A 25310-nucleotide genomic window follows, 5' to 3' on the forward strand; every position below is an offset into this window, starting at 1 on the left:
TCATAGTATTATGGTATAAATATCTAAGATATTATACTTGTACAGAGGAAACTTCTAGAAGATATCTAAATTATTTTTGGAGCTATCTTTCTGTTTTATAAAAGGTCACCAAAATCTATGAAATAATCTTTTTTTTTGCATGGTATAGAAATTTTGTTGTACTAGAATGATCAGTGATAAGATCTCCCTCCTATTATTCTACTGGAATAAGCATGAGTGCTTTTATCAGTAATTATTCCTAGGACTTCTGTAGCCCTCTTCCTCAGATTTTTGACCATTAGATCCAAAAAATAAATACCATTTTGGCTCCAATTTTCTCTCAGCTAATCAAATCTTCATATTTTTTATGTTTGAAATAAACTCCATTTTTCTGAAGATTCACAGGAGCTCCTTAGGTCATAAGAAATAATCCTAAAAGGCTATCATCATTTCCTTCTTTAAGGAATTTATCAGTGGCATGTAGATGATGCAAACAGTACAAAAGTCAGAGGTAATTTCCCCAAAGTTCATTGAATCTATTCCTTTTGGGCATGAGCACTCACTACAAAAAGCTTCTGTTCAGACTAAGTGGAATTAAAAATACAGATTATGCTGGGCCAACAATTATGAGTAATCTGTTGGAGAACCAGATGTATTCAGTATTTGTTATGAAGTCCAGAATTGAAAAACATCTAAAGTTATGCTTCAGAGGAAAAAAAAACCCTCTCTATTTAATGTTATATAGAAAATATCAAATTTACCTCTCTACTAACTGGGAGCAGTCCTCATGACCTGGTAAGAAACACTAATTAATTCCTAGGTTCTCTGCTCTTGTCCTACAAAATAAATTATAAAACAACAAGTGAAAATAACCTTTTAAATAATGTTATGTTAGTTATTTTGTTCATACTGTGTGATCTTGTTTTTGTTTAGAAGTCTCCATTTGTGGAAAAAAAAACTTTTCAAAGAAAATCATTCATCTCTATGTGATAAAACTAGGTTATGAAATAATGCATAATCTAAGCCATTCTGCATTAACACAAAAAGCCCACAGGAAGAAAGACATCTAAATTCCAATTCAGTGACAATATTGAGATTCAAACAATTGTTTCTTCCCCACTGTAGCCAAAGGCATTTATAATATAAGACTGCATTGCAATGGATAAAGAAAATGATTATCTGATTTAATAGAGGAAGAGAAAGAGCTCTTATCTTAGCCCTGCTGCTTTGGTGCTTGCTGCCCATACTCAATGAAACTGCCTGATAAAGGAGGCACCTGTAACGGGTTTTCTTTTTGGCCTTTGAACTTTAGAACCAAGTCTAACGCTTTTTAAAAAGTATTAGGCCCAATTGGACACAGGGTCTGAGATAAGAGCTGTAGCTCTAAAAATCACATCATCTTGACTTCAGACTCCAGAACCAATACATACCAACTTTTATTTTAGGCAAATTCATTAATCTCTCTAAATATAAATTTGCTATTTTAAAAAGTGGGGGTCAAAATAGTATATATTCCAGTGAGTCATCCTAAGAATTTAATAAGGCTTATGGAACACCAAGTCCAACAGCTGGCACAGAGTAATGTCCAACAAACAGCAGCTGTTCTACTTAAGTTTGGCTCTTTCCAATACTACTTAAGTGTCTGATGGTGATGGAATACAAAGGAAAATATCTCAATAAGTACCTTCCCAAAGGGCAAGCACTTTTTAAATCTTGATTCTTCCCATTTTAAGCAGAATATTTCCCACTCAAACATGAAACTGTCTTTTCAGCTGCTTTGCACTGCTTTTTAAGAAAAATTCTTTTGATGTTCTGATTAATTTTTATTGATATTTCCTAAATTCTTTGCAGTTAGTTCCCTCGTTTATTGTTGTTAATAGTCTTTAACCTAACACACTCAACAATATTACATGCAAGAGAAAGTTTCAGTCTACCATGCAGCCTGCGCAATGGTTTCATTAATGGGGTTCTAGGCATAAAGTTAGCTAGCAGAGATAGAAATAAAACACACAGACTCAGTTACCTTATTTCTATCTGAGCCAGTTCCCAGACGGCTCACCTCTCTGGTTCCCACCTCTAACCGTCCAGCAGGGCAGCAAGGATTACTCAGGGCTAGCAGGAGAGAGAGAGGGAGAACACGCCTGGGAGTAGCCTTTTATTATACAAGAGATTCAGGGGAGAATTCCATCCAATAAAGATTGTGGGGGCTGCACTCCAAGGTCAGGGTCAGTGATTGGGTCCCCGGGGTCAGTGGTCAGGCACACCCCCACACGGATGGGCTCTCTCATCAGGAGAGGGCCGGGAAAGCTTCGATACAGCCAAAGCTCCTCAGACCCTTAACGGGAGCCACCCAATCACGTGTCAGAAATGGCTTCCCACATTTCAGTCCTTTTTATTTTTTATTTTTTTTTGTATGCATGTTCTTTAGATTTACTACTTTATACTCTGTCTACATAAACCAAGGTGAAGTAGGTAGTAGTGAATTTAGGTAGAACAACATTTAGCTAAGAATAATTTTATAGTAAAATTAATTTTATTTAATTCAGTAAATGACAACTCTCTATATCACCTCCATTGGCAGGGGCTTACCACAGGAACAAAGGCTCTTGAAAGTAAAGAACTTATATTAGCCAGAAATCTTAAAATACCTGTTTATTTGTTGCAGCAATCTAGAATTTGTGGACTTTTAGCCTTAGAAAGCCTCCTGTAAATAGATATAATAACAACATATTTCCTCATATACACTTGTATACATGTACATTTATAGTCTTTGCTATTCCTGGTACTGTGTACATTTATAAGAAATATTTTAAAACATACTTGAACTACATTTAGGCACTGTAGTTTTGGGAGGGTTATGGAGTAACAATAGTAGTCAATGCATTACATCCTTTGTAACATGTTTAAATGTTTCAACAGCTCTATTAGAGTTCAAACATGAGCATAAGGAGTAATTCACATTAGGAACATGTCAGTCAACTCATGTGCAAACTTCACAACCCAAGTCCTCCTCTCTCAAAATTACATGGTATTTGTAGCATAACCAAAAGTAGATTCCATTATTTCATCAAGATATAAACTTATTTATTCTTAAGTATTAATCATCAATCAAACAGAATAAAATTTTGTATGTAACATGATTGAATATGTTAGATAGTGCATTATTCTTTAGAAAGCAGAAATCATATAATATTTCAACTATGATATGTTGTCATGGAAACTTTTTAATTTTTTCCATGGTGTCAAACTACTTATTTCCATTATCAAATGCCAAGGAAAAAAGGAGTGGAAAAAAGTAAATCATGAGAAATTATGGATAAAAATCCTTTGAGAAGAAAAATAAAGTTCACAGATTTCTTGAAATACAGTAAAGATAGTTTTCTTCCACATATGCTAAGTAGTTAAAAAATTGAAACTATATTTTTGTTAACTACCACCTAGATATGGGGGGGGATAAATTTTAGTTAGGAGTTTTAGATTTTTGTTAATATAATTGAATAAGTTTAAAATTTTTAAAAGGTTCAATTATCACAGCAAATAATATCAATAGGCATGGTATTCTCTAGTCCAAGATTTCCAGACTAGACTTTGCCAGTTTAGGTTCAGATATTGACACTTCACCAAGATATGTGTTGAGTGGGTTCATCTCAAGATAAAAGAAAAAAATGGTGAAAAAAAAGGAAACTTTTTTTGTAATTTTTGCCATGAAAATATGATGATTTTGGCATATGTTTATCAACTCTCCTAAAAATCCATAGTGCATGTATAAATATATCCACAAGAGAATAACAAATGGTATTGTCACATTTTCCCAAGATGTCTGATAATCATATCACTCACCTGTTTTCTTATTTTGAGTTTTGAAAACTAATGGTTGATTTTTAAATCACCATTACATGTCAGGATGTGTCCTGTAGGTGGAGAGGTGAGCATTGTTTTGTACAATTGATAAAGTCCATTTAGAATGGGTGCATTTGTTTTTCTGTTTTGAATATCAGAAAGCTATGGATCAGAATTTACATCATTCTAAGTTATGGAGTCAGGATTCAAATCCAGGTCATGTGACTTCTGAATTTTCTTTTTCCCCAGTCCTGTGAACCTGGGCCTTTTGTATGCTAAGAAATTACTCTACCACTTAAAGTCAAATCCTCAGCCCAAGAGAGGAAACTATATTAGAAGCGAATCAAAGCTTTATCCGTTGCTCTTATTTTAGGAAAGTGAAATTCAAGCAATCAATTAGAAAGCTGAAATTAAGAATTTTACAGTGTTTTGCCTTTCTATTATTTTTATAGTTTCAGTGAAGCAGAATTCATGGGTTCCTTATAGTTTATAAGAGAACTGCTTTTCTTTTCTCTACTTTTTTCTTGTTCAAATAGTGCTTTGACATATAGTACTTCATGAACATATATGCTGATAACTGTTATTCCTCCTTTGCCTTTTTCTAATCCTTCTTTTCAAGCATTCATTGATTCAACAAATATTTATTGAGATGTTGTTATGAAAGAGAATTCTCCTAGGAAGTAGTGATGTATTGATGAGTCCCAGGAGTCATGTTCTCATAGAACTTAAATTCTAATGAGATTAAAAAATTAAATCCATTACAGATTGCAAAGCATTCTACAAAAAAAAGTCAAAGTGATAAATCGATAACATCAAAAACAAAATTTACACTGCAGAGAGTGTGTTTACACTGATAACTGAAAGAAGACAAAGGAACCAGCTTTGAAGAGTGAAGTGAAGATTATTTTAGAAGGAGGCAATGGCAAATTTCCTAAGTAATAAATAATTTGACATGTCAAGGGGATGCCTTGCTTTACACATTGTTCTCAGGTAAGCTGCATTCAGTTCCTTGCCAGCTGAGTTTTATTATAATAGAAAATCATAGTAAAATTCAAAATTCATTTTTTGACCCATTGCACAACACTTATGATGTGGGTTCCAACAATTATGACGTGTGTTCTAGACCCGAATGGTTTGACCCAGAGTGTAATTTTGGGTATGATAATCAACCTCTTTATCATTTTATTATTTGAAACATGACAATAATGGAATCAACTTCATAGAACTATTACAGAATTAAATGAGTTAACATTGGTAGACTGCTTAGGAAAGAACTTTGTTTCTATAGAGAAATTGAGAAATATCCTTTGCTGTTAGAAAGGCTATTGTAAAAAAGATGAAAGATAAGTGTTGAAATGAATGTGGAGAAAAGAGTGCCCTGGCACACTGTTGGTGGGAATGTAAATTAATACAGCCATTATGAAAAATAATGTGGAGAGTCCTCAAGAAATTAAAAATAGAACTACCAGATGATTCATTAACCCCCCTAGTGGGTATACATCCAGAGGTAAGGACACCACTATGTCAATGAGACACCTACTTTCTGCATTCATTGCAGCACTATTCACAATAACCAAAATTTAAAAATCAACCTATGTGTCCATCAAAGGAGGAATGGAAAGAAAATGTGCTATATATACACAATGGAACTCTATGCAGCTTCAAACAAGAAAATCTTGTCATTTGCTACAAGACAAATGAAACTGAGTGACATATTATTAAATAAAGTAAACCAGGCACTGAAAAACAAATGTTATATAATCTCTTATATGTGCACTCTAAAAATAATTGAACCCACAGAACAGAGAGTAGAATGGTGATTAACAAGAGCTGGGAAAGGGAGAAGGTTGTGGGGAGTTATAGGCCAAAGGATATTAAATATTAGAAGAAAAATATTCAAGAGATCTATTGTATAATACAGTGATTATAATAATAACATAATAATGTTTTGCACTCTTGAAAATTCCATGTGTGCACATATTTAATTGTTTAGAATAGAAGTTTTTGAAATATCTCCTTTTAAAACTAGGCTTTGTGAATCAGTTTTTCTTCTCTTCTGCACTGTTAATATGAATAAACTCAAGATTAGGACAACAATGAAATTTTTTAAAAATCAAATTTTAAACAATAACTTTTTCATAACTTCATAACAATATACAAGATTCAAATTTGAATGCCATTTCTAGGAATAAATTTACTTGCTCAAGCACTGCATATGACTACATTAACCCAAATCAAAAAAAATATAAATATTTTCTGTTCTTTGATGCATATACAAAATTTATCAGTGCTAAAGGACAAATATATTTGAATAAATATATTCATTTTCAACCTCTCACAACATTCTGTTCCCCTACTGTTTGATTTTTAATTTGTATTTTTATGCCCATCATATAAACGATGGATTTCCTGTTGCTCTTATGTTATTAAAGGTCTGTAGTGGTCGAGCACACATTTCACATTCAATGCAATATATTAATAAAAAGAATTTACATATACTAAAATTAACATAAATTTTACTGCTATTTATGCATCCAATCCAGTCACACTCAAGGCAGGTAATGGGTTGTTTGTCTATGTTGCAAATGGAAATAAATCAAGTTATTCATACATCTCAACTGCAAATCCATCATTGTGATATTTTTACACTTTTCTCTTATGTATTTGTCTCTTAGCAGTATTTCTTGATGAGGCACATGCAATAGAAGTTTAAATTTTTTAGTTTAATGACTTTAAACTCCAGGGAAATGATCTTCAATAATTTTTAAAATGCAATATTTACTACTAGCTTCTATAGAAGATTTTCTAACTCTAACTTCAAAGTATAATTAAAAACCTTTGTTTCTGCAGCAATCTCAATCTCTTCATGACTTCACAATTCCTCCAGTTTCTAAGTCTCTCTCTTCCATTTCTGATATGCCTTCCCTCAGACCAGCTAGAGCTAACCTGTTTAGAACAATACCACCTGTGTTCTTTGCAGGTTACTCTCAAAGGTCAAAACAAAGCATGGACCAGACCATTTCCCCTTTTGGAAATTCAAAGTATATTAAGGAATGAAAAAAAAATGATTAAAACTGAGTTACAAAATGGTGGTATATCTAAAATGCTTATATTTAAAAATTTAATGATTTGCCTTTGGCACAAACAGAAATACAAAGAAATTTAATTTTGCTATTCTGAGATAATTGCAGGATTTGCAAAAGTTAATTAAATAATTAGAATACAAAAGACGGCAGAGTTGAGAAAAAAAAAGACATAGAAATAGAGTTTTATGATGAAGAAGATAGCCTAGTAAGGGGTTTCTGGGGCATTATATGTACCTAATTAGGAAGTTGAGGCCTTTTGTGAATGACACCAGAACTAAAGGGTCTTTTTGTCCTTGCTTTGTCAAGTACAAGTCAACAGAAACCCAACAAAGTACAAACATTGTCCTTTTCTGTTGTACAACATTGTCCTTTCCTATTTCTTGATCCTGATTTCCTGTATATAAAATATTATTTTGTTTTTATAATAATCCTTTTAAATCCTTTGTCAAAAGAGATATGGCTTCATCACATAAATTCTAGAACAGCATTTGCTATTATAGAAGAAAAAAACATCATAGCAGTATTCAAAATATTTTCTAGAAATTTGTTTTTACTTCCTGGTCACACACAGATTAACTTAATGTTAATCTTGATGTAAAGATTAACATTACTCTAATTACCTCACTCTTCTTCTGACTGCAAAAGAGATTATTATTACTATTAATATCACTAGAGCTAATATTTATTGAATGCTTACTATGTGTATAGTAAGCATAGTAAGGGCATTTTATGTGTATCATCTTACTCTATTTTCACATCATAAATTAATTATCTAATAAAGCTTCCTCATTTTACAGACATAATACCAACTGCCCACTTAGAAAGCTTGAAACAACCAAAAGACAAACAAAAACAAGTTAGTAATTGTAGCTTCTCTCTCAAAGAGAATAAGAATTTTGTGCCTTGGAATAACAATTACTGCCCAGAATGGACTTGACTACTTTAATCTCAATTAAAATATAGAAAATAAACCTCTTCACAGTTAAAAAAAAAAGCCTGAATATTGAAAATAAAATTCTATGCATAGAAAGCAAATATAATAAATGAAGAGAAATGAAAGTTAGCATAAACACAAAAATCCTTTAAAAAATAACTTGACTTTGACTATTATAGCCCACTCTTTCACCCACCCTCTCACAGATCTTGCCATGTCAGTTTGGACATATCTTCCTAAATTAGAAAGAGAACCAAACTTGTGGCTGTCCTTCACATTGTCTCATTGCTACCTACAAAGCACTAGGGAAAGAGATTGTGATAGCTGAGTAGGTGGAGAAATTGTACAGCTGTGTCATACCATGAATAAAAATGAAGAAAGTAGCACCACTGAAGACACTGCTCAAAAAATATATTAAGTCTGCAAAGTGTGTGATGGAGGATGATTTCTTCTTTAGAAAATATCCTTTTGCATGGACTCCAAAAGATACCTGGAGATGGCAGTGCTATAGATGAAAGGGGCATATGTTACCTTTCCAAATACATAAAGTATCCACAAAGTAGGATCTTTGAGTCAAGTGGTGGGCTTTAGGATTCAAAAACAATAACAACAACAACAACAACAACAACAACAAAAAAAAAAAACGATTACAATGCATCACCAGCAATAGAACTCAGGATAGAAGAAGGCTTTGACTCTCATCTGGCAGCTTTAGTGCAAAGACATGCCAAGTTCCCATTAGGTGTTAGAATTCTGAGACATAAATCTAGACTTGGACTAATTGAAATCATTGTTACTGTTGTCCAGAGGCAATATTTTGCATAAGTAACCATTTTGAAATTGTGTGTACTTTTAGGAGTAGCTGCTTTTATGAATACATGGTAGCATTCTAAATAGTCCTAATTGGAAATTATTGGTGATTTTTTTTCCAAATTCTTGCCCGTCTAAAAATTGGGCTTTTGTCACTATTACAAAATTTGCCTTATTTTATAGTGCTGGAAGAACCAAGAATCCATACGCAGCAAAATGAAACTAAACCCCTATCTCTCACCATGCACAAAACTCAACTCAAAGTAGATCAAGAACCTCAGAATTAGACCAGAGACCCTGAACCTAATAGAGGAAAAAGTAGGTCCAAATCTTTGTCACATTCAATTAGACCTTGACTTCCTTAACAAAACTCCTAAAACATAAGAAATAAAATCAAAAATTAATAAATGATATAGATTCAAACCAAAAAGATTCTTCTCAACAAAAGAAACAATCAATAAGGTGAAGAGAGAGCCTACATTTTGGAAACAAATTTTTGCCACACATACATTAGATAGAGTACTAATCTCCAGGATATATAAAGAATTCAAAAACTTAACACCAAAAATAACCCAAACAACCCAATTAATAAATGGGCTAAAGAGCGGAACAGACACTTCTCAGAAGAAGATATACAATTGATCAACAGATATATGAAAAATTGTTCGACATCTCTAGTAATTAGAGAAACGGAAACCAAAACTACTCTTAAGATTTATCTCATGCTAGTCAGAATGGCAGTTATCAAGGATACAAACAACAATAAGTGTTGGCGAGCATGTTGGGGGGAAAGGCACACTCATACATTGCTGGTGGGACTGCAAATTGGTGCAACCACTCTGGAAATCAGTATGGAGATTCCTTAGAAAATTTGGAATGGAATCACCATTTGACCCACCTATTCCCCCGCTCAGTCTATACCCAAAAGACATAAAATCGTCATACTATAGTAACATAGCCACATCAATGTTTATAGCAGCTCAATTCACAACAGCTAGACTGTGAAAGCAACCTAGATAACCTTCAATAGATGAATGGATAAAGAAACTGTGGTATATATACACAATGGAATATTACTCAGCATTAAAAGAGAACAAAATTATGACATTTGCAGGTAAATGGATGGAGTTGGAGAATATCGTGCTAAGTGAAGTAAGCCAATCCCAAAACAACCAAAGGCCAAATTTTCTCTCTGATAAGTGGATGCTGATTCATAATTGTGGCGGCATGGGGCAACATGGAAAAAATGGAGGAAATTTGATTGGGCAAAAAGGAGAGAAGTGGTGAGAGGGTATGGGGCAGGAAAGATGGTGGAATGTTATGAACATTGTTGCCCTAGGTACATGTATGACTACACATATGGTGCGATGCTACACCACATACAATCAGAAAAATGAAAAGTTATGCTGCCTTTGTGTACAATGAATCAAAAATGCAGTCTGCTGTCATATACCCCTAATTAGAATAAATTTTAAAAAATGTGCCTCATTTTACATTAATAGTTAGTACCCTGTGTAATTTTACACAAGGTATATTAATTACTGCTTACCTTGCAATGGGAGTGAAGTACATCCATTAATTTAGAGTTCTAGATAAAATGTCCAATTGGAGCCAGAAAATCTGTTCATAAGCTCATCTCTGACCTGACTTGGTCATGTGACCATGGCAAGTCTACTTTGATCTCTCAGGCTCATTTCCTCCATTGGTGAATGAGGTGATGAGAATAGATGATAACCAAGGAGGGCAAGGAAGAAGGAAAAGAATCAAGCTTTCTTTGAGCTCTAAATATACACAATATATGAAATCAGAGTAAGAAAACACCACTCCCTATCCTAGACAAATATCTCAAGGAAAGGCAAACGAAACCTAATGCTCATTACATTAATTTTACTAAGTAGCGTTATCTCTAAAGCAAAAAGACAGTCTGGTAAAGTAGGGCCCTCTGGCCCAATCCATTTTGCAGACAAATTGAGGATGCTGTGAAAAATATGCCACCCACAACAGCCCAGCTTTAATGTGAAAGTTCAGTGATTAAAAAGCAAACAAGCTCACTGCTTTTTTTTATGGGTTCATAACCATCTAAATGATTTCTACACAAACTTGGCTTTGATCATTCACCTTACAAAAGTTGAAGCAGTGAATGTGAAATCTACTCTACAATGACATGGCATGATCTGACACTAAAGAGACGTGGTTTTCTTCTCAATAAAGAACCCATGGTTTTCATCTGTTAGAATGGAGTGCAGCCGCATCTCAAAACTGATGGATTTGAATGAAATACAAAAGGGCTAGTTAGCACGCATGCATTCTCAAGATAAGAAATTTAATGATTCTAGGAAAAATGGCATTGCTCCCATTAAAATTTGGAGACTTGCTCATTGCTCTGTGTCTCCCAGATGTCTAATGCCTTACTTTCTCACTGAGGGAAAGTTGAATTGCATTTATCAATAAAGCGGCACATAGCAAACAAGAATTTTCCAAATCATAGTACAGAAACTGCTCTTGGGAAGTAAACAGCTTGTTATTTAAACTTCATTGCTAAACATTTAGGTTATTGACATGTGAAAACTTCTATAATCGTATAGATGTTCCATTGTGTTCATAAGTTAGAGGTTTAATTTACACTTTTCACCTTCAGAAGAATTCTCCTCTTCTTTCTCACCCAGGATCCAGGAGAACTTGGTTGGGGTAACTTTTTCAGTGTTGGAAAATGTTTCTATAAAGGGATTTGTCAAACAATTTTTGATGCACAATTACTGTTAGAGTGTGTCATTGTGCAAAGACCTTCTTTAACTCAAAACTGTCAAACGTTCACTATTAATTGTAATTAACTAATAATTAACTAGTTAATTAGAAATGCTTAGATTTCAATCATCTTAGAATTTAAATGTCTAAGACTCTAAAAGAAAATGTCTAAGAATCTAAAATATAAAAGATGTTATGGAGGAAAGACTCCAGCAAGGATTTTTGTTTATTTTTGCTTTCTGAGAAAGAGAACCAAAACTTCCCTAGAGGGAAATTACCTTAAAACAAAAGGGAGTTCAAACCTGGTTTGAGTATGTGAGTCCACATCAAAAAGCAGCAGAGCTTCAGGTGATGACACTGTGCTCCCGGTGTTCTCTGGTCTGAATTCTTCTGCTGATAGTACTTGTCAAAAACCAGAGAAAGAAAACAGGAAATGTATAAGATCTGGGTCCAAAGTTATTAAACATCCAAGAGAGTGCTGCTTCATGGTTTCTATAGCAGAAAGGAATACAAATGAATAAGATTATCACTTAGAGGGCACAAAACCTAAACACAGGCAAGAGCATCAATCCTAGAAATGAACATGAGGGAGAGGATGACTTGACAGGAACCATGCTAGTCTGCACCCAGAAGAGAAAGGAAAATTGTGGAGATGTCCCTGAGCATGCTAGAGACACAGTAGCTTTCCTGAGCACATATAAGATTAGTAAACCTGGGGTGAGGGGTTATATATCTCTGACCTTGAAAATTATAATCATTATGATGAACGACCATAATTTCTCCAATAGCTATTTTTACTGAACTTTCTCGACAGGATTGGAGATTTTGTGATCCACTAAATCCTTTTTCTGCAAGATTTAAAGAGCAGTATCAACTAAGCACAACTGCCCTAGTCTACCATAATATGTCTTTCTAAATATGTGTGGATTTTCACCAAGACGATAGCTTCAACCAGATCCATGTCTTGCACCAAGACCCCACAAAGATCTCCTAGAATATCAAATAGATTGTCATATCCTATTGCTCAGATTTATTATTTGGCAAGTACCCTGGTGAAATGAGTGCCAGAAAGCATTATGGAGATTCCTCAAAAAACTAAGAATGGAACCACCATTTGACCCAGTTCAGTTGTACCACTCCTCAGTATATATCAAGAGTTAAAATCAGCATACTACACTGACACAGCCACATCAATGTTCATAGCAGCTCAATTCACAATAGTCAAGCTATGAAGCCAACCTAGGTACCCTTCTCAAGAGATGGATAGATAAAGAAATTGTGGTATTATATACACAATGAAATATTACTCTTCCATAAAGAATGACTTTATGACATTTATTAGTAAGTGGAGACTGTGATCTGGAGACTGTGATACCGAGTGTATTAAGCCAATTTCAAAAAACCAAAGGTCATATATTCTTTCTGATATGTGTTTGCTAACACACAATAAGGTGGGGAGGGAGAATAGAAGTTAAGTGGATTAAACAAAGAGGACTAAAGGAAAAGGACAGGAGATAGGAATAGGAAAGACGGTGGAATGAAACGGATATAACTTTTCTGTCTACGTATATGAATACACCACAGTAAATCTCAACATCGCATACAGCCATAAGACTGGAATAATAGACCCTACTGTCATGTATAACTAAAAAGAAAAAAATAAATGAGGGCCATGGAATGGTAACCTCTAAGGTTCTCTGAAGCTTTAAAGTAATTGCAATTATATAATCACCATCCACCCAAATTGAATAAAAACCTATAATTATGATTTACTGCTATCTAATAACTCAACACCTTCTTTTCTGACAATTACATTCTAACTTTAGGTACAAAAATATTGGCTTATATTTTTGGAATACTAACCATGGGTGTGGGACCATTTCAATTTCTAATGACTTAATATATCTACTTGTTATGGTTTTAATATGAGATGTTCCCCCAAATCTCCTGTTAATACAGGAATATTTGAGGTAAAATGGTTAGATTATGAAAGTTAGTTTGAATGGACTAACTGGGTGGTAACTGTTGGCAAGTGGGATGTGACTGAAGAAGGTGAGTCATTGGGGCTATGCCCTAGAAGGAAGCATCTTCCCTGTAGCCCCCAACCCTTTCTCTCTGTGCTTCCTGGATGCCATGAATGGAGCAGTCTCGCCCACCATGCCCCTCCACCAATACATTCTGCCTCACCTTGGACCCAGAGAAATGGAGTCAGCCTACCATGGACTAACCTCTGAAACCAAGAGCCCAAACAAACTTTTCCTCCTCTAAGTTGTTCTTGTTGGGTATTTTTGGCAACAGTAAACATAAAGCTAATGCACTACTCTTATAAATTCTCATTTATTATTCATTAGTGCATTCTCAATTGTATAGACAGTACATATCTACCCAAGACCTTGTTTACTGCTCTCTAATAACTCAACACCTTCTTCTCTGACAATTACATTCTAACTTTAGGTTCAAAAATATTGGCTTATATTTTTAGAATACTAACCATGGGTGTGGGGCCATGCCAGGTTATCATATGTGAGGAAATTACAGTACACAGCAATTAATAATCTACCCAAGTTCATGTAGTGAGTAGATTGCTGAACCAGAATCCAATCTGATATTTCTCTGGCCCAAACACTTGTACTGTTCTTGTTATCTAACCGCCTCACCTCAATTTAATTTTCCCTTCCACAAAAGCAAGGATACTATCCTCCTATGCTTTCTATACATATTTATTGATTTTTGTTTTGCTTTCTGTTATCTCCTGTTCCTTTTTCTCCTCCTTCTCTTTATCCGTATCAGGTTCTCCCCATTACATGTTGATTTTTCTGTACTGCTTCTTTGAAATATTACCCCAGACACTCAAGATTCCCAGGCCAGCTGTTTGTAGACATTTCCAAACCAGAAAAAAAAATTAGTTATATCAACTCTTCCTTAAAGTGTTACTTGAAATTGAAGATTTAGTTGTAAGAGTCAAGAGGCAAACCTACTAGAGGAGCCACAATTTTCTTGACCTATGCAGCCAAGGATAGATATGATTTTGTCAAATTTAAAACAAAGAAAATTCTCAGGATATCTCTCAGTATTTATAGGAAATCTTATTTAACAGAAAATAATTATTACAGTATTTCATGTGTATATGAACATATCATTTTTAAAAAATCTCTTCAGATACTCATCTCACCTAATCAAAATACTGATTATGAGAGATAAATAAGGTTCATCTAAGGAAAATAGGGCTAAGAGATTTTCTCAAAATCACACAATAAATGTCAGAAAATAATAAGAATTAAAATCATTTTAGTCAAATAAAGGAAATATTCAACTTCAAGTACTCAGGTGTCAACATTAAAATTCCTTTTTAAAATATAGATATTGTGATATCTACATTGAAGATAATGCCTTGGGCATATGGATTTTCCAAAGCTCCCTATGTGATTCTAATGGAAAGTCAAAGTTAAGAACCATTGATGAAAACTGTGATTGCTGTATTTAATTAATAACAACAGGCAGAACACTAACATGCCTAAATTACGTATTTCAACATGAAAAAGCATTTTTTTAAAGTATTCACAATATAACTTCCACCAAAATGTCATTGCCACCACCTACCATCTTAGTTGATAGAAAAAAAATCATATCCACCAATATTCAAAGCAAAAATATTTAATTGGTACAAGTTAAAGTTTAGCTAAATGATTCATATAACAATATAGAACAAACTTGTAAATATCATATAATGAACATCACGATATATTATCCAAGTATGAAAAAGAAGTTTTTAATGCAGGGCCTTATAATAAAGTTAACCTGTTTTAGAGAATACATTTCTTTTTGCTTTAAAATGAAGCTAAAGGTCATTGCATGAAAACTTGATACCTTAAGTAAAAGGATTCTGTTGACTACATAAAAATATTCTTATATTAGCTATAAGGTAATCTTATCTTGTAGAAATAAAAATAAAGAAATGATAAATGATTTTCATATTAATTGAATTTTCAAATAACTGCATCCGTAAATCACCATCCCAAAGCCCACTATTCTACTCAGGTCTCCTGAGGAAAGAAAATGTCTCCTCATTTATGTGAGATCATCAAGTTTCCAAAATGCCACCCACATGTCCTGATATTTTTTTCATACTAAGAAATGAAACTCCTACAAAAGCATCATAGAACTAAATATTTGACAAGAGATTCTTAGTTGTTCTTATAATAAAGAAAAAAAAATCAGTCTCAGAGAGTGACTCATGTACTAAATGTTCTAAAGTCATCTAATCCTACCTTTTGGGCACCAATTCTCAGTACTTACAATACCAGGAAAGCCCATTCATCTGTATGAATCCACTGGCTGTTATTTCAATCACCCAGTCCTAGCAGCTGTCAGCACCACTTGCATCTCCTGCTGTGCTCATCTCCACAGGGGAGAGGCCAAGCAGTGGGTAGAGAGGAAGCCACTGTCAGCAGGCCCTAGAGTTCTGCCCTTGGAAATGCTGACTACTGAAAGGGCACAAAAGAGCATCTGGACAGGGAGGAAAAGGCCTCCTTACCTCTAATGGTCTACACTTCAGAATGTCCAGCAGACTTTTTTCAGTCCTAGAGTCTGAGTTGCCTTTCCTTTGTAACTGATATTGGAAGAAGAAGAAGAAAATACAGCCCATTTATTGTCTTTTTAAAATAACAAAATAATTTTTAAAATAGTTTATGAAGAAAACAGCAACAAATAATGTAGATAAAACCTCAATCGTAGCTGGCATGGTGCCAGTAATCCCAGCAGCTTGGGAGGCTGAGGCAGGAGGATCACAAGTTCAAAGCCAGCCTCAGCAACTTAGAGAGGTCCTAAGCAACTCAGCAAAACCCTGTCTCTAACTAAAACAGAAAAAAAAAAAAAAAGAAAAAGAAAAAGAAAAGACTAGGGATGTGGCTCAGTGGTTAAGCACCCCTGGATTCAATCCCTGGTACAAAAAAAAAAAAAAAAAAAGAACGAGTGGGGGTGGAGAGAGAAAGGAAGAATGATAGTTCAATGATTTTAGTAGGTTCCCATTGCTTTTACTGTAATTTTAAAAGGTTTTAAAAGGACCCCACTTTTTTTTTGTCTTGCATTTCCACATTTATAAAGTCAAATTGAACCTCTTGAGGATTGTGTTCTACATGATGGTGACTATTTTAAGCAATTTTAATATGAAGAAAAAACAGAGCATCAGCCTGGTTATATTCTCCCACATAGATGCCTAGGGTGAGCACATTTTCCCCTGGGTTTCCGTGGAATATGGAAGCATATTCCTTCCATACCAGCATCTTGGGCTGTTAAAGTCCACAGGAAAACTGCTCTCTGGAGAAGCAAGGACTGTGAGAACTCTAGGAGTGAAGTCAAAAAGGTGGCTGCATAGCAGTAGAGTCAGAAAGGAAGAGAAGGAGGGAATTAAAGAGACTCAGGAGAAGCCACACTGTAAAGAAAAGAAGAAAACATTAACAAGGAGCATATGGAGAAATGCAAACTAACTCTGATCATTTGGGAAATCAGTTTGGGGCAAGCTTCACACACTGCTTGTTTAGGAGGCAAAACTGTACCTATGGCCAATCTATTATACAATCTAATAAACAGAGATTCTTATTCTGCATCATAAAGAACCCAGAAGCAAAGGTAACTCTCTAAATTAGACCAAATGCAGCTTAGTCTGAAGCCTACCTGTTCCCTGGGTAGGTATCTGATTTGTACTTGGAAGTATAATCTTTCATTTGCTGTTCTCTCTAATCCTAGAGATCATCTGTGCATTGTTTGTTTGTTTGCTCTTAAAGAACATTTTCAAAAGGACTTAATGGATTTAGTCTTGCATTTTGAATTTTAAAATATTAGAAGTTGCAAATCAAATGAGGAAAGAATGGGACAAAATATTAATAAGTCATTTTTATTTCCTATTAACTACAAAATCTATCTAAGCAAAACCATACATTACCACCCTGGAATGTTCTTCCCCCGCTCTCTTTACATAAGTAGATCCTTATCACACATTAAGATGGCTTGAGTTTCCCTCTCTAAAAATTCTGTGTTTTCCTCATAACTATAATCATTTGTTAATTGTCTATCTAAATGATACCTCAATAAGAATAAGAACTACATTTATCGCAGACTTGAATACATGGACATATGTTGATGCCATATCTCATAAATATTTGTTTAATAAATTAATACATTTCACCAGAAAAATGTATTTGGTGACTCTTTTGGATAGACCATATTTCTGGTGGTAGAACCTTTGAACAAATGATATCAGAAATGTTACATTTTTATCTTTTAATATAAAACACATTCATAAACTGAAATGATTTTTTTCATGACCAATAGTCTCCAAATTTTTTAAGATTTTTGAGATGACAAAGACTAATATGCCACAGATATGCCCGAGGGTAGAACAGTGATGGAAGTTTTGGTTCATGTTCAGGGTTTCATGCAACGTGTCTGGCCCTTTCATTACTCTGTGCCATTGTGCATGTGTATCCCAGTTCCTGAAATGCCATGCTACCTTCTTTATTAGCTTGAAATACCTTTTTCATTCTCCAAAACTCACAGAATGGTGATGACCCATGCTCTATTTCAAATACACAGAGAGAAAATAGCACAGGCTTTTACAACTGCCATCCATAACCACGGTCTGTTACAATAAAGAAAATCATGCTGAAAATATTGACAGTCCAATTACTTTAAAATAGGGTGTCTTTGAATTTCTGATGCAAACGTTTAAAGCCTTGAAGATGTGAGGCAAAGTGAAGTTCAGATTACTACGCTTTGAAATTGGACAGTGGTTGGGGGTGGAGGATTAGAAATGGTTAGAAATGTCTCTTGTGCTGTGAGCTTAACTGAAAGCAATTTGTCATTTCAGAAGTGTAGAATATCAGGAAATTAAGAGTTTCTGCCTTAGAAAGTACATGAAGTTTTAGATCCTAAATGCTTTCTGTGTCGTTAGTGAGTAACAGTGCTGAGAAGGCTGCTGTAGAAACTAATACTTAAAACACAGTCCTGCATGAGATTCTTCCATTGAGTTTAATGCAATTCTACCTTTTACAAAAAAGAGATTTTAAAAAAAAACTGATTTTAACTATAAAATGAAACACATTCCTTGACAAATGCAAAAATTTATAAATTATAGTTTAGTAGAAAATATCAGAGGGACAGAAATATCATTATATTCATCAAATAGCCTTAAAAGCTTTGCTCATTGCCAAAAGAGCATAAAATAATAAAAATCATAAATGCAATTTACTATATTTCAGGGAACCATGTGATATATTGTCCACAATTTGTAATGTCTGTTATAGGCAACTGTAATATATTTTGGAAATAGAACAAGAGCCCAGAAATCTATTCTTCTGTCAACCACTAATTTACTAGGAGACAAACTTTCTTGAGCTCATTCTCAGCTCTAGAATGGAGATGATTTTTCTCCCCTCATCATGGGTTATTTTGAGAATTACAATTACCTGTAAATGCTTTGAAAATGTATGAAAGGATGATACATTTTTATGCCACCCTACACTGTCACCTTCAAATGCCTAAAAAATATGACTACTTCTAACAATATTTCATCTGCGTTTTCCTTTTCTCTAAAAAGCATATATAACAAATGATAAAATAAAGCTGCTGAATATATTTTAATGAATTTTTCAAGAATGCAAATGCATATGGCATTAGTACATAACCAATCAGTTTCCAGTACTCATTACATTTTAGCCCTCTCACTTTACCATTATGACCACAGACTCAAAGGACAGCAGGCATCAGTTAAACAAACTATGGTTAACTTTCCCCTCCAAAGATTGTTACTATGCTCTATTAAGAGCAAACTAAACCCTTCTCTGAGCAGGCTACAGAGGAGGTTGAGCAGAGTCCATTTTCCAAAATGGTGATGCCTGATCATGTTGCATTATTCTATATCAGAGCCCAGTCTCTATGTCAAAGTCTCACATCAGGATTCTGTGACCCTCATCTCCTTTTCCCAATTCCTGCTCTACATGAAGTCATTCAAGGCCCCCCAAAGATCCTTGTTCCACTCTGACAGAAGGTGTTATTTTGCTATCCTCCTCATTCCTTTTTTAAGCAATAGCAAAGCCATTCCCTTGGTTGTGCATATCAGGGAAAATTCTCTTCACTTTCAGACTTCCCCTTCTGTAATCAATACTTGTTCAAATGATATTTGTTTCTTGCTGTTCTATAAATTCCTTGATGGCACATGCATGGAATTTTTTGTTGTTGTTATTTCTAAGGTATGCCATCCACAATTTTCAGTATTACAGTATTGATTAACACTTTCTTAACAAATAACATCTGAACTTCTATCTCTTCCACAGAGTTCTTCTCTGACTACTTAAACGGAGCTAGTGAACTATGTGTTGACCTCATCTAGACATGGATTGTTTTATTGCTTTCTGACTTCATGTCATAGTAATTGCTTCCACCCTGAACCAGCTCCCTCAAGTCCATTTTCCATATAACAGTCAGACTGATCTTATTAGAGCATAGATTAGAACAAGTCCTTTCCCTGATTAAATCCCTCCAATAGTTTGCATGAGCACTTAGAATGAAATTCAAACTCCCTTTCTTGGCCTTGGTGATGTGGTCCTGACATGTCTCCCACCTCACCTACTGCCTCTCTCCCTCTTACTCACTGTACCTCAGCCCTAATAGTCTTCTTTATGGTCCTGTAATACACAGCCAATTTTCAAATGAGTCCATTGAACTGACCATACTCCCACACTGAAACTCAGTACTGCTAAATCCTTATGGGTTAGCTTAACTTCTGATATTCCCTCTCAAAGACTTCTCTAAAGATGACCACCAATATAGCTGCCCAAGATACTCTTTGCTCCATCACCCATTTCGTGCTCATAAAACTCTATAATTTTTGGCACATTTCAAATTAAATATTATCTGTCTTCCCCTACTATGTCAATCCTGTGAGATTAAAAACATAGTCCATTTTATTTCCCACAGTATCCTCAGTACCTAAAATGGCCCCTGGAATATGGTAGGGCACTAAACACATAGTTACTGAATAAACAAATGAATAAAAATGATTTTGCTTCCCTGCTTCAGTCAGTTACATTTTTAGGCTTTTTTTTAAACAAATTTATTCCCAAAATATCTCCACTTATATTCTAAGGGTAATCACAACCTAACACATACAGGAATCATGTCTTAATTGTCTTTAAATCTATTCAGTCTAGTATTTATCAAGCACATAGTAGGTGTTCAATACTTATAGAATTCCATATGTATGAAATTAATGCATGTAATCATTTAGTCTCATATGTGCTCAGAATATGGATGGATGGATGGATGGATGGATGGATGAATGGATGGATAGTCCCACATGTAAACTGTAATTTACAAATATGTTCTACTAGTGAAGTTCATTTTTCAAATTGTCCTTTATGGTTAGGAAAAATTTCTGAGCTTTAGTTTTATAAAGATTCCCAGGATAATTATTAAGACTTTATTTCACCTATAAACTTCTGAATTATACAACAGTCTAAACCATTTATAAAATTCTTATCAACTTTGACCTCAGCATTACTTTGGTAAAGAATATAAATAATGCTGATTAATTTAAATAATCTACCCTTTCCTTCTTCTTTGGGCTTATTTAGAAGCATAATTAAAATTATTTCTTAAATAGCTACCTATCTCTCTTAAATTCATTTTGTAACTGCTACTCACACACACACACACACACACACACACACACACACTTTCTCTCCATTGTTCTTAGGTTGGTTTATTTTTGTTGTAAGTTTGCAATGATGTTGCTAATGATGTAAGTAAGTTCTACTGTTCTCAGTATTTACTTTCCCCTCATTTCCAAGAAGTTAATTAAGATGACTGGGTTACTTTGACCCAACTCTCTTGTTATTTTTATATTACTAATTAGTTCTCTCTGGGGGTCAGAATTAAGACAAGGAGAACCTTAACAGTCAAGTACCTTGGTCCAAATTCTGTATTTACCATTTATAAAATATGTAAGTTTGAGCAATTACTCTTCATAATAGATTAAAATCCCTAGCATTCTGTAGAAATATACTTGCTTTGCTTTATGGATAATAACAACTTTGTAGATTACAAAATTAGCAATTCATAAAAACCGTGTCTATGAAATATCGAAGCTATAAAAATGTCAATAAAGAACATTGTTTTATAATCTTATTATAGACCATTAGAGAATCTTGGCAGCCCACCAGAAGCCCTGGACCCTACTTTGAGAAACACTTTCTGTTGATGAATAATAAAGCTAAGTGGCTAGGAGCACAGGCTCTGGAGTCAGATAAACTCGTATTAAATCCATATTCCAGCAAAAATTATCTGTGTGCATTTGGGCAAGCTGTTTAACCTTTCTAAACATATTTCCTCACTCATAAAATGGGAATCATTGAATCCACTTCCCAAATTTATTATAAGTAATAAATGACATTTGTGTTTAGTGCAATGACGGTTCTAGAGGATTAAATATTTCTTGCACACACGATTCAACAGAGTTTTCTACCTAGAAACTCTCCCTTTCCCTCACTACCTAGATGCCTCTTCCTCATTCTGTGGCAGCATTACCTCTTTTCAATTGTAAAATATCTAAGGGAAAAGACTGTCTCTGAAAATCTGCCTTAAACATCAATACAACTTGATATAAACTTTTGGATAAAGTTTTTGTGGCATAAGCTGTAAAAATACTTAATCTATATTTAATGTTACAGATTCTGGATCCAGCACCCTCAGAAGTCTACAAAATTCAACATGTTAGAAAGAACTTGCTTCTTAATTATAGTTTCCTGGGACTGAATAACACAGAAAACTGACAACTTGACCACACAACAAAGTGATTCTCTCTTAAAGTAGAGTCATCTTTTTCCAGTCTGTATGATACTCTCTTATCACGCCCACATGTGTTTTTTGTGAAAAGGGTCTATGAATCTTTAGCATTCAAATTCTGTTTTCCTAAATTTCAGACACAGTACTTTAAACATTGAAAGAAGCACACCTATAAATAACACGCTTTGCTTAACACTCCTAAGAGCAGTAACCTCTTGATAAGCCTAAGCATACAAATTGGAAGGATATTGCTAAAGCTGCAAAATAATAAGAGCAGACACTCTAATATTGGAAGTTTTAAGAGTTTTAAGAGTATGAATTATAAAGAAGATTAGCCTTGATTCAACTTTCCCAACTTAGAAATGAAAAGATTAAGCAAGATTGGACCGATTCAATGATAGGCCTTTCCAAGGATAAGGCAGAAAACAGATTGAACCCAATGAGTTGGTTGAGCTACTGTAGAGAGAAAATAATTCAAAGGGAATCATTGATAAAGGACTAGACCCCAGGCAATCAAGACAATTTTCTCTACGGGATAAATCACTAGATTTTGACACCAAAGCAATAAAAAGATTTTCTTGGAAGAGTTTGGGGAAAGAGATAATATATAAATATTTTGGAATTTTAGAGAACATGTTTGAAAATGGACAGATATGAAAAATAATTGGCATGTTAGATCCAGATACCAACTCCTTCTTCATTCACTACTGCATTATGAGCACCTTGCAGCATCTTGAGACAAAGGGTGGAGTGAGTGTGTTAGAGATTTTTTAAGGAGAACTCTGAGAAGGAATGAATATTGATAAAAACAAAATCTGTTCCTGTCCTCAAGAAACTTAGAATACAAAAAGATGGGTGTGTGACTTCCAGATGTGGTACTCTAACAGTTACTATAATCCACAGTAGTACAGCAATAAAAATGCACATGAGTTCAAGAAATGTCTATTTTGATGATGCATACATAGGTTGGAGATTTGGAGCTCACAGATACTTGATTTTTTTGCTCTATTGCATTATAACTCTATGATTTAAAAAATACTTTAACTTCTATAAATCTTAGCTATGGAACATAGGCAGTAATTCCTGTTACTTAGTAAGCTCACATAGGTAAATTTCATTACAGAAACACTGGCACAAAAAAGGCCCAGAAAAAATATAGCCATGGCTTATTATAATAGTAGCACCAGCACCACCATTGTAATTCTTGTTACTATCAATAGTAACATTTCTCAGGTTACCAAGTTCTTCTAAGTACTTTTCCATGCCCTGCTTAGTAAGAAGAATGAAAACAATTCTATTAAAAATTAAACTTTTTAAAATATTTTTGTTTTAAGCCTGCTAGTTAGGACTGTAAATTGATACTGTACTTCAAATTTAGAAAACCATCTAAATGGGTATATTTTTAAATCAGAATTTGCATTTATAGAAATTAGTCCTTAGAGATGATCATTCCTAAACATAAAAAGTCAATAGTGTGTAATAACTTAGAACAGGGACTTTGGTCTCAGTCAGCTCAAGGGTTAAATCACACACTTAGAGCTGGGCTATCATCATCGAGTTATAGAATATCTCTCAGTCTCGGTCATTTCTTTTTTAAAATGGGAACAATAATATCTGCATGATGGTACTATCAGCAGGAGTTAATGAAATTATTAGAAAAAAGAATAGTGTATAAACTTTAATACTTGCTCTAAGTATTATTTTCATTAGGTAGGACAATATTCATTCATAAATTACTTATGATCATAAAAAAATTTAAAACTTATTTAAATATCCCACCATAAAGAAAATAAACAGTGTTGTATATCATTATTGATATTTAAAATGTAGAAAATATTTTATTTAACATAAAAATATTTTATTTAACATAGAATGATAAAATGCCATGAAATATATGATCATTCTTATTTTTACATAAAACTTCAAAACACTTTATAGGGCTAAGAGTGTAGCTCAGTGATAGACTAACATGTGAAAAAACCCAGGTTCAATCCCAGGAGAGAAAAAAGACAGAATGAGTGTAAATACTTAAGAGTGGCCATTTCTCTTTAGTGGAATTATACATGATTTTTTAGTCTTACTTTCTCGGTACTGTAAAATTTTATAAGAAAAAAATATTTACTTTTATAATGAAGAAATTTTTAAATTATAAAAATGAAAGAAAAGAAAAGCATTTGCTTGTCTACAATCTTGTAATTGTTTTTTTAATTGCTTCATATAGCATTTTATTATAAATAGTGCAAAAGTTACCAGAAGTCCAGGTCAAATCTTTAAAATAATTCAGAATTCTCAATTAGTCCAACTCAAATTCATTACATTTATAAAGAATATCTCTCTGAATTCTATTTGGCCCCCTGTTAGTGATTCTACAGTTAAAGAATCCGGTGCAATATTAATAAGAATAAGGTAGAAAAACCTCCCGAGCAGAAATAAAAGTGTTTTGACACTATAAAGTGGATTGGCCATATAAAATCATATAGCTATGTAGATTACAATGCTATTTAAGACACAGGAATACTGTCTTTTCTACTAACTGCAAAAATATGATAGAATTTGAGAGAATAAAGCAATAGCTTTTATTATTTCTGAGACAGAGAACAAGAGCGAAAAAAATAAGGAAAACTTATCCAAAATCTCAACCAGGATTACAACATATAAGAGCTTATTTTTTTAATCCATGTAAAATGCACACTGGATTTATAAGAATAGTTTAAACACAAATATAGAATTCTGCAAACAAAGAGAAGGGAGATAAAGAATATTCTATTCAGAACAGGTCCTTATAATCTAATCTGCCATAAGCAGTCACACATCAGAGTTATGAATTCACTCTCACCCACTGTCATAGTAAGGCAGAGAAACAAACAATAACTGAAGCTCTTCTCCAAAGAAAACATCAGACAGAGATAAATATGAAAATAACTAATTTGGGAGATGTTTTCACAACAACTTGGAAGTTTACTTCGTGAGTTTGTTGCTATCTATCATTTACCATAAAATCTTCCTAAGGAAATAATTTAAGAATTTAAAAATCAACAATAGTAAAAGAAAAACAAACCCAACTAAAAAACTGTAGC

At 33.8% G+C, this 25310-nt stretch overlaps 1 protein-coding gene across 1 annotated transcript in view; it reads right to left on the reverse strand.

The window, feature by feature from the left end:
- LOC110598989 (uncharacterized) overlaps positions 1-25310 on the reverse strand; it is a 197445-nt gene that overhangs the window by 35820 nt on the left and 136315 nt on the right. The window contains exon 3 of the mRNA XM_078047725.1: positions 11697-11796. Coding sequence (XP_077903851.1) covers positions 11697-11796 — 100 coding nt within the window. The remainder of the gene's footprint in view (positions 1-11696; positions 11797-25310) is intronic.

This window comes from Ictidomys tridecemlineatus, chromosome 4, assembly GCF_052094955.1.
Source record: "Ictidomys tridecemlineatus isolate mIctTri1 chromosome 4, mIctTri1.hap1, whole genome shotgun sequence".
Classification (NCBI taxonomy): domain Eukaryota; kingdom Metazoa; phylum Chordata; class Mammalia; order Rodentia; family Sciuridae; genus Ictidomys; species Ictidomys tridecemlineatus.